The sequence below is a fragment of the Stylophora pistillata genome, chromosome 3, assembly GCF_964205215.1.
Source record: "Stylophora pistillata chromosome 3, jaStyPist1.2, whole genome shotgun sequence".
Taxonomy (NCBI): domain Eukaryota; kingdom Metazoa; phylum Cnidaria; class Anthozoa; order Scleractinia; family Pocilloporidae; genus Stylophora; species Stylophora pistillata.
The window spans coordinates 42,170,866-42,188,636 of record NC_142521.1 but is presented as its reverse complement, the minus strand read 5'-3'; the positions used below and the strand labels follow the sequence as shown (position 1 = coordinate 42,188,636).

The following is a 17,771-nucleotide window of genomic DNA, read 5'->3' as shown; positions in this document are numbered from 1 at the left end:
AGGCCTGATTTTTTTTCAGGTCTGATTTTCGCTATTGCTTAAATAGCGCTATCTACTGCGAGGATCGTGCATCATACGTAGTAATGTACTAATATTAGTATAATTTCAGAACTGAACAAAGAGTTTCCAGCAATCTGATTGGTCGAGCGGGTTCCTTATATGACGCTATATAAACCGCTCCGCGCGGTTTCTATAAAATGTTGAACTAAAATGTTAATAAATGTTACTAAAATGTTATGATTTTAGAAACTTCTCTGTTGTGCAGCTCTGAAATTATACTAAAATAATTATTCGCCTCAGGTTCGGTGAATATTGTCGAATAATCCCCTCGACTTCGTCTCGGGGATTATTCGACGATATTCACCGAACCTGAGGCGAATAATTGTTAATTATTCCACGAGCACGCGTTGGATATGAGATGATAGACAGCCAACGAGGCGCGTAGCGCCGAGTTGGCTATAATCATCCCATATCCAAAGGGCGCGAGTGGAATAATTGTTTTATTAAAAAAAACGCCTCCAAGATATTAGACATATCTTCTCGACTTTATTTTGTAAGAAGAAACTGGATGTTACAATGTACAGATATTAAATTATGGTATATTGGCTCATATACCATAATGGCTAAGCCAATAAAAAGTCTTGAATTGCATTATCCAATGATCCAGTTTTTAATAAATAGATTTAGCCAAGCCTAAAAGCGGAGCTCCCAAGTTCGTTTATTAATGATAACGTAAAAGATGTGCCAAGACTCGCCTGAGACACCCCTCCCCTCGTTTTGATAGTCTCCCCAACCCTACCCGTGCAATCTGAAGGCGCGTAAGTACGTACGCTCGGTCAGTCACGTGACAACCAAACGAAAAGAGGTTGACCATATTCCATGGTGGTGGGAGCCCCGCTAAAACTCAAGCTTGTTCGGTCGGTCAAGATGGCTGGACATAGTGAGGTGTGGTTGTTGTACCGCGACTTAAAGTCGTTTGCAGTGAGCCCGATGTATGTGTCTGTCGTGCTGTTGTCTTTACGTGTATATGTTGGTGTATGACAGATTGTTGGAGACAGTTTCCGTCTAGAGGGCATGAGTTTTTCTTTCAGCAGTTGCATTTCTTGTTGTTGTTGCGGTAGAGGTGTCGGTTGTGGCGGTGGCGTTAGTCTTTACGTGGGAGGTGAGGATTCTTTTGTTGTGGTTGTCGATGATTTGTGTTCTTGGTGAAAGGCGGGTTGTACCAGAGGATGTTGTTGCGTTAGCGGTTCTTGCGACTTTGTGTGTGCGTTGGTTCGTAGGGGAGTGTGTAGCTGTAACAACTGGTGTTTAATGCTTTCTGGTAGGCGGGAGCGGCTTGGTCGAAGGAGGTTTTGTCGGATGAGAGGAATGATAAGCGTCTGTTGATGCCGGCGGGGATGTTTTTCGTGGTGGACGATGGATGGTTGCTTTCACCCAACACCTTCTTCCCCAAACCTCGGCATCAGTTTACGATGCCTGCTGAGAATTTTTTTTCTTGAGCAAAGCTCGTCATGGCTGCGTTCTTTTTTTTTTTTTGCATTTTTATAACCTTTGAGTTCGTCTCGGTCCATGAAAATGCGAAAAAAGAACGAGGCTAATATCAAGCCATCTTGACCGAACAAACTTGTTTAATAAAGGATTTATCATCTTGCAAAAAGATTTCGTTTTAATTTCATTAAGAATTAAGAATGACTTGTTTACTTCGTGAGCCAGGAAAGACAGCCAACTGTGTTTGTAGCACAACAAACTCACGGGAGTCATTTCTGTTTTTATTGCTTTGACTATCTTCTGCCACTTTGGCGCTTCCATCGCCGAAATTGTCCAAGAATTACGAACGTAGCTCTAATTCAATTTTTTCCATGTGCGGGTTGAATGCGGGCAATCCCAAGCGGGTAGCCAATCAGAACACATGATTCGGAGATAAAAGTTGACATGGATTGAATTTTACTTGAAAGATTATTTTCAGTTTTATTTGAGCGGTCCCGCTTTCCGTGGGGTTGCATTCCTGGGGACTCAGAATCTTTTCTTTGTCCTACCCTCGTGAAAAGACAAAAAACATCTTTCTCAATGAGATTTCAATGTTTGCCGTCTGCACCTTTCATCGTTCGCCATGCACCCACCTACTAGCTTGTTACCAGGGTCTCTCTTAGCGTCGTCCCCTGGAGCGAGAGGGGGAAAAGAGGATTAGAGGCCCTTGCAATGGTTCTTGCCAAATTGTCTAACGACCCACCAGCACAAGTAGTAAAATGTCACAATATTTGATCAAAACTTCAATTTATTACACGAAAAAATTACTTTTTGGAAATTTTCAGAAAAAAATCAGCAAAAACCCTAAGATTTTACCTTGCGTGGAAGGCTTACAAGGAGCGTGGAACGCGACTGTGGTTTTCAAGTATTCCTCTTACTCGATCGAAATATCTTAAGTCTTCACTCTCTTTTGTAAGCCAGCCACGCAGTCCAGCTTAGCCCCGTAAGTGTACAGTGATAAATAAATAAACTTGTCCAGGGTTAGGGTTAACAAATTCACTTAACACTGAGATGTAAAATGTAGGTTTGCAGTTTAAAAAGGTTTGTTAGTGAGCAAGTATGTCGAGAGCAAATAACTCCCCTAACCCCTTCCCCTGGTACCTGACTACCCCTCGCAATTTTTCAAGAATTATTTGTATGTATGCAATGGATGAACCGTGATTTGCGCGGCCTGAAGTCAGGCGCTCCTTTAAAAGAAAAGGAATCATCTTCTTTTCCTTTAGCTTCAATCTGTAACTGCCGGTATTTCCTGATTAGAAACATTTCTCCCTATTTTTGAGAGAATCCTTACAGCATCATGAATGGTGTTAAATGTGCAAGTAAACGATTTGAATTTTAAGAAATGTGAAGAACGAAGATCGCTGGTCACTTATATCAATATACTTCATATGAGGAGGTTTTCCTTCAATAATATAATCCTTATTTCAAAAAAGCGATATCCCAAATCAATTAGATTAATAAGATCAAATACAGTTGAGAATCACATATCGAGGTAAAAAAATCAAAAAAAAGCGCGAAGGTATATAAAATTTTTCCTTCATCACATTAGGCGTAAGAAACGTGTAAAATATTTTTTACACCCATTCTTAAGGATTAAAATCACTTCTATAATATTTAAAATATAATAACAAATTTTCATATCTGCAAAAAGCAAAGAACACTTATGGCCAGCTAAAAACACTGATTAATATTTTTTTAACATGTAGAACCAAATGTCAATTTGCTCAAGGCTACCGTATCCTTCTAAAACAATTTTTTTGTGCGATAAAATAATTACTTCTAAATTAGTGATAGGCCATTACAGCTAAAAAAGATAATTGTTAGCTAGAAGGCCTTCAAATAGTGGAATAGCTGGTTCAAGTTTCTTCTCGTAAGTTATAGTGGAAATGGTGATAGTAATTAACTAAAACACATCTTTCTCCCACAAAAAGCGCTTTTCGCACGTCTACTGCGTCTAACACGGTAGAACGAAACAACGGTCAAAAGTATGCGCTTGTACGAATCTTGAAAAGGCTAATAGCCAGTCAAAATGGCGGCTCGACTTTAAGGTTGAAAGCGACAAGTTGGCTTACTGTAGTTAAAAACAACCACACAAGCCAAGAAAAAAGGGGGTCGTAAAAAGTTTAACTTTCTCTTTCTCGAAACGAAATAGCAAATCAACATAATTTTTCTGTAATAACCTTTGTGTTCGAATAAAAAAGCATAGCTTTTTCTTTTCACTACTTCATTTCCTTCCATACATTTCTAGGAAAATTTCAATGTTTTTCTTTAATTTTACGAGACACTGGTTATTACCCATGTTTCCTGAGCGTGCATTGGCTGAAATTGATCAAACTGCGCATGCACGACGTCTGACCGTTGTGAAGAAAAATAAGTTATTTTACTGTTACCTGATTGGTCTGGTGAGGAGCGTAAGTTTTTCCTGAACCAATCACTGAACGATGTAATGGAAAGGCCATCCATGGCAAAATGGACAAGGCCGATACAATTCCGATTACTTACGACCTTTGCTTTAATTCTGCCCGCTGGAAACGTCACATTATGTCTCCAATAATTCTCAACACACCTTGAAATTCAAATATAACATAACCAAAGTAAAGCGCGCGCTCTGATTGGTCAATTCAGCGTCCCCCATTTGCCCATGGGTGTACGCTGCTTACGTGAGCAAATGCAAACACAATTTTTTCGCGCGCGCTTGTATTTTCTGGTCACGTAAGATTTGTTAAATAAAAGGGAACTCTTTTGCTACGATGTATCAATGTTATGTTATAAAACAAATGCTAAACATCACAGCGTACACTATTGAGTTATGGATGCACTTGGGAGGTTTGCTGAGCACTCAAGAAGCTAGAGTCGCTCTCGGCTATTGCCTCGCGCGACTCTTACGCTTCTTTCGTGCTTAGCAACCTCCCGCGTGCATCCATAACTCGATATTGTACGCTGTGGTGTTTACCATTAATTTTGTTAATTTTATCCCGGTTCAATTCTCATTTTTTAATATTTTATATTCTTCATCGGTCAGCTACTCGTGTTTTTATGTACAAGCACAAATTGACAAACCTCTGAAAACGAAACAGGGATAAATTTGAACTTCAAAATAACAGATACTTTTTTCCCGTCAGTCATCATAACCCAGGTTTTAACAAACCTGATTCTGCTAGTATTTTCAATAAGAAACTCTTGAAACTTAAATAACCTAACAATTCCACGTTCTGCACCACAAGTTATCCCCCGTAAGATTTTGTAAGTCAATATCAATATTTGGCAATACTTTAAAAAAAGAAGAAAAAAACAACAGGCTCACAAAAAAAAAAAAACAATTGATTGCATGATAAATATCTTATTCCAATGAAATCTCCCCTCCATACAGAGCCAAAATAAACATGATTGCAAATCCAAAGATCATGCCAAAATTCTGAAGAGCAAAAGTCTTGAGATTCTTGCGAATGGAATTTTGACCAATCTTGACAGACATCTCAGAGGCTTCCTCCAACTGTTGAAAATGATGGGCATAATAAATATTTAGTTAACACTTGTTAGTACTTACTGGCATTACATATCATCAATTCATACTTATCAAAATTGCTAGTAAAATAACATTTATTACTTTGGTTTTAACATCGCCAATCCAGACTCAAATTTCAAATTTATTTATTTGCCTTTTTACCTTGTATATTGACAATTTATTAATAGTTCAATGTATGGCGAAGTGACCGCATCCCGGTTAGCTCAATGGATAGAGCGCTGGACTGTTGTGCGGGAGCTCGAGGGTTCGAGCCCCAGCCGGACCAACACTCAGGGTCTCAAAATAATTGAGAAGAATTTGCTACCTTTCTATGACATCAAGAAATGGTTAGATATTTTAGTCTTCTCAGATAGGGAGAGGTCCCGTCTCCTGCAGGGTTGGGGTAGGAGACGTTAATTTCCCACACACGAGATTGCTGTGTGATGGATGTCTTCCCCTAGGGTGGGATGGGTGGGTTAATAGAGGGCCACAGGATTATCAGTTTAACTACGGTCACATGCTACCCTCTTGAAATAAAATCTCTCTCTCCCTCTCTCTCTCTCTCTCTCTCACCTCTAGAAACCACCAGGCTTAAAGTTGAGGCCACCTCCTACATAACAATATGCTTACATAAATAGTGCTACAAGAGTGTGTCTTTGCCAGAAGTGCTTGTAACAAGAAGGGAATTTCAGATCTTTGGACCTTGGTAAAGAATTGTGATCAACCAAATAACCTAATCTCTGTTACACTGCAAGCTGCCTGTTGACAGGCATTGGCATATTTTATGATACATCAACCATTCAATCTACTTCGATCTCCTTTTTAGCAGACAAACATTCTCATTCTGGAAATAACTTGAAATGATTGCTTGGTGTTTTCTGCAGGTGTCCAGGGAAAGGCAGCTTATATTCAGTAACTACCCATAATTCAAGAAGATCTTCAAACCAGAGCAAACATTTCACGTTTAGAAATGCTTTCCAAGAGAAAGTAATTCCAAAAAATTCAGATTATTTTCTGCCTAAAAATTCCTAAACATCTCTGCCATTATTGTTCTCTACAAGGAAATTCAAGATTCAAATTCTTCAGACTAATACACAAACTTATATGACCAGAAAAGCCTGGCTTACAAAAAAAAAAAAAATGACAGGGGTGGGGGGGGGGTAAGTTTCTATAGAAACTGTGATGGGGAGTATAACAAGATAATTTGGTTTTAACAACTGAGTGGTTAATGTAAATTGGCCACTGTAAAAAGTTTCTGAAGCTGACATTTCAAGTGTCAGCCTTTCATCGGAGTGAATCACTCACTTACCATGTCAACCAAAGCAATGTAAATGAACATTCCTCCAGCAAGAGCATATATCCACTTGACCGCTGATGTTGCATAACCAAGTAAAAGTCCAATGACTAGTCCTAAATAGCATGTACATGCTGAAAGGAAGTTGAATCCCATGGCCATTTTGTAAGTCATACCAGCATTGAGAAGGACTGCAAAATCACCTAATAAAGAGATTTGAGAATAAGAGAAGCTGTTGGGGTAACATTTCAAGCAAAATCTCCTTTAAGTTAGCCTAAAATTTAAAACATGCCATAATCCTAAGGTAAAAGGATTGTAGCTGGTAATCAATTGCACAGTGTGATCATCAAGGTGAAGGAAACCCATCAATGGTGACTCTGATGATGTCATCAGCTCAGGTTGTTACAAATGTCAGTCACTGACTCTAACAGCAGTCCTTTTAAAGGTGACCTTAGTACTACCCAATATGGGGTTCCCAGCAAATTATGCAAATCTGGGGAAAAATTAAAAACCTCTTGCATTCGATAAAGGTCAGCTATGCAATCATCCCTCACTATTCTACAATTGAAAACCTTTTGAGCTTCACTTAAATGCAGGTTCTCATTGTGACTTTTCTTGCCAAGGATAACATTACAATGAAACAGTACTGAGAGCAGTTCATTGATTGACCTGCTAGGACAAACACAGGAAAAAAAAAGGACACACTACTACCTAGTTCATGAGGCAATTCCTCACAAAATATTGCCAGAGCTGTGCTGACGCCAACAAATGTTGAACTTGAGAAAGATGCCCCAATGGCCAAGCCATCAATAAAGTTGTGAAGTCCATCCCCTATGATAATCATCCATGCCACAGGAGCAATTTTCTTCTTTCCTGGTGATGACGTACCACTCCCTTCGAGAATCTGTATTATAAACAATATCACTTCAGTTTAAGAACTCCCATGTTTCCAGGAACACACCCAACCCCTGAAAGTACACTGCTTTAGTTTAAACTATGAGCAGTCCTTGCTCTTTGGTGAAGTCTCTCATACAGTCCAAACAATTCATTCAGAAAAAAAAATTTATAATAGCTCACTGTTCAGAAATCTGGAAGTAAAGCAAAGTAAAAGTTTTAGTTACAGAATAAGATCTTATCTTGACCTCCTAGAGTCTGCGTGATATATCTTTTCTTATCGTGTATTAATAATGGTAATCAGACTGAGTGGAGTCCAATTCAGTTTGCAATCACAAAAGTGATTAACAAATTGGACTGCTGTGAAGGCAGAGCCCAATTTGTTAAATATGAGTATGATTACAGAATGAATTGGATGACAGTCAAGAAGTCCTGTTACCAATTAATCAAAACTATGACAAAATTAGAGAAAGAAACTAGACATCAGTTATACATTTTCATAAAGAAACAACAGTTTACCCAGCGAATTGTGTGGCAACAGTTCTCACATGACCAGTTCTGTCCACCTAAGCAGGCATGACATGTTAAATTTCCTATAGCTCTGTCCAATTACAAACATGATGTGCACATTGTCCTATTGGTGTTTTAATCAGGTGGTTTATGGTCAATTCGCCACCATAACAAACTCACCACCACTCAAGGTGAACTCACCACTGGTAGCAATTTGACTTAAACATTACGTGGAGCCTAGTATTGAAATGACCAATACTCATGATCTTAAAATAAGTGAGGAGAATTTGCTACCTTTCTATAATCAAGAAATGGACAGATATTCTAGTCTCGGATAAGGACAAGTATTAAAATGACCAATTAGTTTCAATTAATACTAATATTAATAATTATTAATATTAGCATTAAAATGACCAATACTCATGGTCTTAAAATAAGTGAGGAGAATTTGCTACCTTTCTATAATCAAGAAATGGATAGATATTCTAGTCTTCTCGGATAAGGACGAGTATTAAAATGACCAATTAGTATTAATTAATATTAATACTAATATTAATAATAATTAATATTAGTAACAAAATGACCAATACTCATGGTCTTAAAATGAGTGAGGAGAATTTGCTACCTTTCTCTAATCAAGAAATGGATAGATATTCTAGTCTTCTCGGATAAGGACAAGTATTAAAATGACCAATTAGTATTAATTAATATTAATACTAATATTAATAATAATTAATATTAGTAATAAAATGACCAATACTCATGGTCTTAAAATGAGTGAGGAGAATTTGCTACCTTTCTCTAATCAAGAAATGGATAGATATTCTAGTCTTCTCTGATAAGGACTAATAAACCGTAGGCCCCGTCTCCTGCAGGGTTAGGGGTAGGAGACGTTAATTCCCACGCACGAGATTACTGTGTGGTGGATGTCCTCCCCTGGGTGGGATGGGTGGGTGTTGGCCCTGAAAAGCCCCTATGGGGAGTGGTCAATTAACCTATGTATGTATGTATGTATGTATGTATGTATGTATGTATGTATGTATGTATGTATGTATGTATGTATGTATGTACATGTATGTATGCATGTATGTATGTATGTATGTATGTAAAGACCCTCTTGTGTGAAACTTACATCAATAAACATGTTTTTTCTGTGAGATGCAAAAATGTGCCACTGCATAATTTAGCATTGTTTGATTAAAAAAAAAAATAAAACAATTAAGTCACTGCATAATTTTTGATTGTTTCAATTGGGAAGACATATCAAAAACTCGGCTTTCATGCTTCATCAAACACCATCTCTTTTCAGCAACTGAAACCTGTGAAATTACTTCTCAATTTCTGGTCTCTGCAGAACACAGTTTTTAACAATCCAGAGAAAGAGCATTTAAAGATAATACTTCATTCTGACAATGATATTGATCAAATCATTTAACAAATGCTGCCCTAAGAGGAAACATTGCCAACAAACTATTTATTGTTCTAATAAAATTCTAAGTTTGATCCATTTGCCCTTTAGGGACTTCTAGTGGATTCCAAGTTGCTTTCTACAGAATTTCGCTGTGTTTGCATGCACTCTTAATTTTGCATCATAAAAACTAAAAGATAAATAAACTTCAAGATCCAACCTTCCATATGAAATAAGTTTTATTAGATTGGATTGCAAATCATGTTCATTAGAACGAAACTTGTGTTAAAGCTCATGTTGACATTCTTTGTGCTTGAAACAAAAGGTTTACCAAACATAAAAAAGATGCCAAAGTCCATTTGTGTAAACTTCCCTGTATTTGTATGTGCTTTTAATTTGCAATATTCTTCAATTTCTGAGCCTCTATATGATGTAAGTTTCATACAATTTCATTTATATTGGCAGAAATCACTTGGCTAAAATCACTTGGCAAATATCACACTAGTTTCGCTGTTCACAAGCTGATCATAATCCCCATGATATCAACATGTTTTATTTCATTCAACGTTCCATTTTTGAGACCGTACACATAACTTCTGAGTCCCTTTCCCTTTTTGCAGTATACTACTACACCTTGGCTTTCATTTGATGCCTGGATGTATATGAAATACGATTTTAGTAATAATGACAACAACAGTAAATGACAATTTAGGCACACAAAGATACCTTTTGAGAACTCTCTGAGGTGCCAATTAGTTTGGCACCATTTCCACAGACATGAACATCTGGTAACTGCTGGCTCAAGCACATGTTGTCATGAGCATGGTGACTACCTGAGTTGACATTGTAGAGTTGAAGTTGAACATCAGCGATTCCCGCACCAGGTAGTTCAGTCTTTGACGTTGCTGTTTTAGTTCCCTTAGAAATTAGAAAAGTATTCCATCTTAAAAATTTTGTAACAAATAAAATGTCCTTTTGCCAAAAGTTTTGTAGTACACTATAAGCAGCAGCATTCATCAAAGTAGCAACATCGCAAAACTAATTGGAAAGCATTCATTTGGTGTCTATTACATTATTTCAGGTTGCTAAATGGTAACTCAATTAAAAGACAATGGGCTTACAGTCCTGAAAAACTACAATCCTTAAGGGAAAAGCTGACGAGTACTTTGCTCAGTTAGTGTATTGGCAAATCCTAGACTACAAAAGTTACACCTAAACTATGTACATTCTTTTCACATTTACATTTTTTCACTTTTGTAAAACTTCTGTGTAGATCAGAACTTTAACTGGTAAAACTTAAAAAAACCCTATGGTCTCAGTCCCTTGGGTCTAACCTTTACCAATTTCCCAGAGGCATGATATACAGAGAACATATTTAAAAACCCAATGATCTATTCCAAACTAAAGCATTCACAGTCAGAAGTTAAAGACATGCAGATTAAAAAGAACTTCCAGAATATTTGTCAAGTTAAATATTCATCAATTAACATACCAGTCCTTCTTCACTTTCCCAAGATGATTTTTGCTTGAATCTGACAATCATTTTCATGATGTATTCCAACAAAAAAAATAAGTAGACACCAGAAGCAATCACCAAGCATTTCCATAAATGTGCAGTATCACCATCAGCGCCCAAGCCAAATGTCTGTCAGGAAAAAACATGCAATAAAATGAACACTTCTTGTTCAAATTATAGCAGTTTTTAAAAGGAATTTAAACCAGTTTTTACATGGTTGTCTTAGGCTAATTTTTATTTTCATAGCTTTTCGGTTGAGTCAGGAGACCCCCCTCCTGAAAACCACTTCTAGTGAAGAAGGCCTCCTATGAATGTTATCTGCAGTCATGTTTTAACTATTCATCTTCAACAATAAAGTAGGCAGAGTTACTACATTATAGGAGTTTCAAGGAGAATTAAGGCAAAAAGATTTCTAATTTATTGTATTGCATTGAGGCATGACTAGTCCAGTGGCCAGTGTGCTGTCCTCTGGGTCAGATGGCCTGGGTTCAAGTCCTGGCTGGGGCTTGACGTTGTCTCCTTAAGCAAGACGCTTCACTCACATTGCTTCGTCTTCTCAGATAGGACGTAAAGCCGGAGGTCCCGTCTCCTGCATCTATCAGTTAGTTAATTTTGGCAGGGGACGTTAAAGAACCCACATCACGAGATTACTGTGATGTGGTCTGGCCTGGTTACTGGGAATGGGGGGGAGGGGGCATCCGTAAAATTGCTTCTTTATTTATTGTAAACTAGTACTGCCGCCAGCGGTCTGGAAAAGTCCCCTGCACAGTGTTGTAAAGCGCATTAGAGCATTCCATGGAAATGCGCTATAGAAATCGATATATATCATTATTCTTATTCTTATTATTATTATTATTATTATTCCTATTATTATTATTATTATTATCATTATTATTATTATTATTATTATTATTATTGCATTATAATAACACTGCATTTCACAAAACTTTTGACAAACTTGGGATTTTTTTTTCCTTGGACTAAATGGAATCAGTCTCAACAAACCTTGCAAATTCCCAGCTAAGTTTGGTATGAAATTCACTTTGCTTTGAAGTTTACAATTTGATTAACATCTCTGCAATGAAATTGCCAAGTTCATGGAAAACTTCTGGAATTTCAAACAAACTTTGGAAACCATTTATCAAACACACTATAAGACTGAATTAGATTATGCTTTATCACGAACACTTACGTGTGGAATAAGATGGAAGATTCCGCTACCGCTCAATACACCAACAGCAAGAGATACCATAAACAACAATAGAATCTTATAAAAGGATTGGTTCATAAATGGAACAACAAAGGCTCCAAGTAGAGAGGCACCACTGATTATGGTCACTGACAAGAACCCAAATCCCCAAGCTGAAAAAAAGAATTGTAGGTGAACATTAAACAAAATGTTAGACAATAGTTACAAAGATTAACTCTTAAACTTTTTCCTGTCAAGATGTTTTGCCTTTTTTTTAATCCTGCACAATAATTTGTTTAAATAGAATATTGCTATCAAGTTGTTTTGCCTTTTCTTGAATCCTGAACAGTAACTTGGTTAAATAGAACTGCATCCCTCAAATACATGTTGGTTTACAGACCCTGCTCTCTGTGGCTGAGTGAAGAAAAATTTCAGGACAATTTGTGGTTTAACAATTTCAGGGTCTTGTACAAGTTTTTCCTCTGAAAACTATCCATTTTCCCAACAGAAATACTTTTAGACTAAAAATGTAACAACTTGAAGAGTATGATACACACAACGTGACAGTAAAGACATCTCCATCTACATGTAATGGTTCTTAATTTTCAGTTTAACTGATTTTAAGCCCATTAAACTTATGTTCACTTTTGCCTCTGATAATCAGGAACTTTAGGGAAAAAGGGAAATTAAAAAATAAGTACGGTTTAATAGACAATGATCATTTTAGAAAAGACACTTACCTTGAGCTGGCCCTTGCTTCACCTCTTTTTTCTTTTCTTCATTTCCTTCTACTAGGCAAGCTTTGCTTTCAATTTGTTCCACTATTGCTGGACATATTCGTTCGAATTTACTTAGATTTAAGCCAGTGGACTCAATGTTGAAGATTTCAAACAATAATTTGGCTGAATAGCACTGGATAAAACAAAAATTAATCACAAAATGTCAAAGTACAGTCACAATTAAATAAGTTTCAGAAAAGACAAAAACTGTTTACACTCTAGCTCTGGTAAGCATGTCAGACATTCTAACCACGGATGCAATTTTTTTTTTTTTCGGTGGGGGAGGGGAGACTCTCTATCCCTTAAAAGTGATTCATCATTATCTAAGCTGCAAAAAAAAAGAAGTTACAAAAGGGAAATCCTTTAATTTGTTCTGCTTCAAGGGTGGGTAAGGAAAGAAAGTAACCCTTGACTCCCATGGGTGACCAAGACAGAATTTCTCTTTATAATATCAAGACAATATCAAGCAGATAAGTTATAACAATAAGGAAAAATATCAATTAGGGGATTATCGTTTGATCCAATACCAACTTTTCCAAACTAACATGATATGGAGAATCACTAAATTTAAATGAGATCTGGGGGAGAAATGGTTCAGAAATACACCAAAGGCAACATTTCATAATTCTGATAACACTGATTAGAAAATTAATGACATTTTCCAATAAAATTTTTTCATGCAATTATATTTTACATTTTCCATACTTTTGATACAACAATGTAAATACGTAACATGACATTAGGGAAGCAAGGACGCTGCACAACTTTAATTCCTGTTTTCTGTTAATTCTTATCCTTGCTCTAAGGGTTTTCCTCTCAGTTCTCCACTCTTCCCCTTGCAAAAATCATAAATTAAAATGAAACTAACATTAAAAGAATTAATCCTTTATACATGTCTACATGTTTGAGAAAATACAATTCTAAATGTTCAGGTTTTGAATTAGAAACAAAATATTCACTGATCAATCATAAGACCAAATGCTATTTGATATAGGAAAGCTCAAAAAAGATATACAATGGAAAAGTGAAATCCAGTAAGCATTTTCACATGCCCAAGACTGTCTTTTTCTGGACAATCATGTGATAAACATGAACAATTAATAAACAAGTAAAAATCCTTTGGCAATGATAAGCACATACATGCACAAGTTTGGTGTCTTCGGCACATGACTTAAGGAATAACTCTTTGAGAAAGTCATATGAGATAATCTTCTTTTCATAATATATAACTTTTCCAGTTTAGTGTGCAGTCTTTAATTCAAAGTGAATTAAAAAAAAAATCAACATCTGCAGTAAAAATACTATTATTATAAGAATAAGTTGGTCTCTTCAGCACATGACTCAAGGAATTCAACCTCAAGAAAGTCATTCAAACCAATTGTCGCCTCGCATAAGATATCACCAATTACCATTTAACTACTATGAATGACCCAGGCAGAGTTTCTCATTACAATAGCAATACAATATCAAGCAAAAAGGTGATGGGAATAAAATAAAAGATCAATTAGGTGATACAACACCAAATTCTCTAAACTCACATCATAAGATTTGTATGACAGACAGTAAAGAGAATTATGAGTGAAAGGGTACAGTGTACAGTATCTAAATTTAAACATTAACAATCAACAACCACCACATAAATTCAAATTCAAAAACAAATTATCAGCATAATCAGGGCATGACCTTTACAATTACACTTCAAGGTAGTCATATGAGTCATTTACCACCTAAAGGCCCATTTAAACGGTTTCAACATTTAACCCACATTCGTTCAACAAAAGTTGAACGAATGTTGGGCAAATGTTGGACGCAAAAACAAAGTTGTTCGGAGGTAGTCATACGAGTCATTTACCACCTAAAGGCCCGTTTAAACAGTTTCAACATTTAACCCACATTCGTTCAACAAAAGTTGAATGAATGTTGGGCAAATGCTGGATGCAAAAACAAAGTTGTTCGGAGGCCTTTCAAAGACCTCACAAAGGCCTTACAAAGGAAAAGTTGAATCGATGTTGAATGAAAGTTTAAACCTATGCAAACTTGATTCAACACCCTTTCAATTAGCTTTCAACATTTTAAGTTTTCAACAATGTTGGATGACCTGTTTAAATGCACCGTACATTTGTTTCAACAAAGTGTTGAATGCATGTTGAAGCAAATGTTGAAACCCCTTAAATGGGCCTTAATGTTAGTGTGAGGTTCCAATATCCATTTAAACTTTTCCAACTCAAAACCACCTCAAAATAAATAAACTAAATAAATGTATTTAAAATCAGACTACATGTAAATTTGCAGCGCTCGTGATTTCAAGTTTGCGGCTTTTCAAGTGATACTCATCACATACCGGAACAAAGCAGTTTCCCAAATTCAAGAGTACTAATTAATGCACTAGCCAAAATGTCACGTCATCTGAAAGCACGACTTATCTTTCAACTGCTGTATCTAAACCCCAACATGTTAACAAATGTATGAAAGGAAGATTAGCGTACAGTGCAAGGAGAGAAACATGGAGGCACCTTAACATCCCTTCAATGGTCTAGAAATCCTTTGTAACCTCAGTTGCCACGTGTAAATGCATTGATACACTCTTAAAGATAAAAAGCAAGCCCGCATGATAAACTATTAGGAACTACTTCACCCTAAAAGTTAAATTTCGATTAAGTACCACATTTCGCATCTAGTGTGTAAAATTTGCATTTTTTTTTTACCGGGAGAACTGCTTAAAATGACTTCATAGTATCGTAAGTTCTTATATTCTTACGACCTATAGCTGCTACCCTCGTGAGTTGTTTGGACATAAACTATGGAACACAAAAACGTCTTTCTTTTAAAATAATAAACTCATTATAAATAGCTAAGGCAAGTTACGCTATCTCGTTTTGCAAGGTTAGTTTCCTGAAAACAACAACTTCCTTACAATCTAATCTTTTATTTGATCCCAAAGAAATTATCGCTCTAATCGCAGAGTTCAATTGTTGGATCATTGGAGAGGATTTCATCGTCAGAGTAAATTGGTAAAGTTTATACCACATCCGAAGGATACAAGTCACCACCAATACATTTCAAAGCTTAAGTATTGGTTATTAAGAAAATCACCGGCCGCAAGTTGTCATGATCGTTGTAGCTTCGATCTTGGAAAAGGAAGGCCTACCTTGGAATGTCCACTTTTCACTCCATTCTCTTCAGCCATTCCAGCTGAACTTGTCGTTTCTCTTGTGACAGAACCAAGTTTAAGTACTTTCAACAAAGAGCTGAACTCTTCTTGGGTCATCACCGATTTATTCTTTCCATAAGTTTCGAACAAACTCTCAACAAAAGATCGTGGATCCGGTGAATTGATGCTTCGAGCGTCCTCATGCGAAAGAACGTGAGAATCTGTTCTTGGAATCGAAGACAAAATTGATAAAAAGGTTATAAATTGGTAAACTATGATTGAATCCATTGGGAAGCAGTGCGACCGGGAACAGATGCAGTCAAATATTTCTTATGATCAAATATTTTTCCTGCACATGCAAGTCATACACGTCCACGTGAAGTAGCTCAGAGCTTGCACGCAGGTAGTTGACTTAGGCAGGTCACGAAGAACCTTCCTTGGTATCCAAGCCTTTTCATTAGATCTCATTCCCACGGACTAAACGCAAATGTTCCTTCAAGTGTGTGTATGTGTGTGAGTGTGTGAGTGTGTGTGTGTGTGTGTGTGTGTGTGTGTGTGTGTGTGTGTGTGTGTGTGCGTGCGTGCGTGTGTCTGGGGGAATCTTCTTCGGGTTATTGAATAGGAAATTATGGTTCATTAGCCATTCTGTTCATAAATGCAAAAACACGGAGGAACAACCTCGGAAAGATAATTTCCTATGTAGGGAGAAGTGGCATTGGAATTTTAACCTTGCATGAAGCAGGCCAGTAGATGCGCGACCCGTTTTTCTCCCCACTGAGCGAAACTGTTGCACTTTTTAAGTCAGGAAGAGAATATAAAGCTTTTAGTTTTTGGAGGTGTTATTTCCATCCAAAGGCATTGAAGATCCGGTTGGTTATTCTCAAACTCTTGAATAACCTTGTAATCGAGGTTTGAGTAAACGTAAATGAGAACAGCACCTTTCCGGCGGAGGACCAGATTGGGACCGTGGCTTTACATCCTTATCATTAATGACCTAGATGTCAATGGAGTTAGCCTTTGGAAATACTTGATGATCTCACAGTAGCTGAAATTGTCCAGAATGGAGTTGCGGGTACGTGAAATGCAGCCATTGACTCGAATCCACGAATTTAAAGTTCACCTTCAACGAAGATAAGTGTAAAGAAATGCGCATATCTTTCTCCAGGTCCGAATCGCGAAGCGCACCTCTAATGAGTAATGGTAAAGAACTCGAAGTCGTCAGACAAGCTAAAGTCCTTGGCATAATCATCAGCAATGACCTTAAGTGGAACTGCTAAGTGAATTATATAATTAAAAAAGCATCAAAACGTATGTATTTTCTGAGACAACTCAAACGCGCCGTAAAGTGCCTGTTGCGGATATGGTGAAGCTCTACTCTTCATGCACACGTAGTGTCGTCGGATACGGTTTACCCGTATTTCACTACGCTTTACCATCATATCACATCTTAGCGACGAAATCGAAACAATTCAGAAGCGGGCCCTGTCTATCATTTATGGTCCTGGTCTATCATACACCAGCTGATGATTGGAAGTTTCCAACTTAACATCTCTTGCTAACCGTCAACTTTTATGTGAGAAACTGTTTGTAAACATAGTAAACGACCCAAACCACAAGTTATACAAACTGCTTCCAGCTTTCAACATTAATTAACGCAAAGTACCCATTAAAAAATACCACTCTTCATCGAACCCCGCTATCGTATTCGTACCGATCGTTTGAAAAAAAAATCCTTCATTATGGCTTCAATAACAAATTTTTAATTTTCATTGGATATTTCATAGCAATACCAGTGTAATTCGATCTAACGACTGCGACATTGGTATTTCAATAAACTAAGATTTTTTTTTCAATGAATAAAATCAGATCCTTATGTTTGCGCAAAGCTTTCTGGCATCACCAGGGGCGGAGGGGGGGGTTACAAGCTGACAAGCTGCTGGAGGGAAATATATGGCAAAGGTTGTTTCAGCCTTCAAATAAACAATTTCTTTGTTCCGT

General features: G+C 37.0%; 1 protein-coding gene across 2 annotated transcripts; it reads right to left on the bottom strand.

Annotated features, from left to right (window-relative positions):
- Positions 1-2,257: 2,257 nt before the first annotated feature.
- LOC111331739 (metal cation symporter ZIP14) lies at positions 2,258-16,206 on the bottom strand. Of its 2 annotated transcripts, none has more exons than XM_022936913.2 (8): positions 15,771-16,206; positions 12,584-12,755; positions 11,847-12,016; positions 10,631-10,783; positions 9,865-10,056; positions 7,038-7,230; positions 6,342-6,529; positions 2,258-5,020 (listed from the first exon to the last, which is right to left on the bottom strand). In XM_022936913.2, the coding sequence occupies exons 1-8, from the start codon at positions 16,059-16,061 to the stop codon at positions 4,868-4,870; spliced, it is 1,512 nt and encodes a 503-aa protein (XP_022792648.1). In that variant the 5' UTR covers positions 16,062-16,206; the 3' UTR covers positions 2,258-4,867. The 2 variants fall into 2 exon arrangements, with proteins under 2 accessions (XP_022792648.1, XP_088608484.1); XM_088752358.1 differs by lacking the exon at positions 15,771-16,206 and adding an exon at positions 13,356-15,723.
- Positions 16,207-17,771: the final 1,565 nt, after the last annotated feature.

Coding starts and splice junctions, on each gene's coding strand:
- LOC111331739 (XM_022936913.2), bottom strand. CDS start 16,061: ATGGATTCAATCATAGTTTACCAATTTATAACCTTTTTATCAATTTTG. Junction 10,784..11,846: donor TCTTCCATCTTATTCCACAC/GTAAGTGTTCGT, acceptor TTTTCCTGACAG/ACATTTGGCTTGGGCGCTGA. Junction 10,057..10,630: donor GGGAAAGTGAAGAAGGACTG/GTATGTTAATTG, acceptor CTAATTTCTAAG/GGAACTAAAACAGCAACGTC.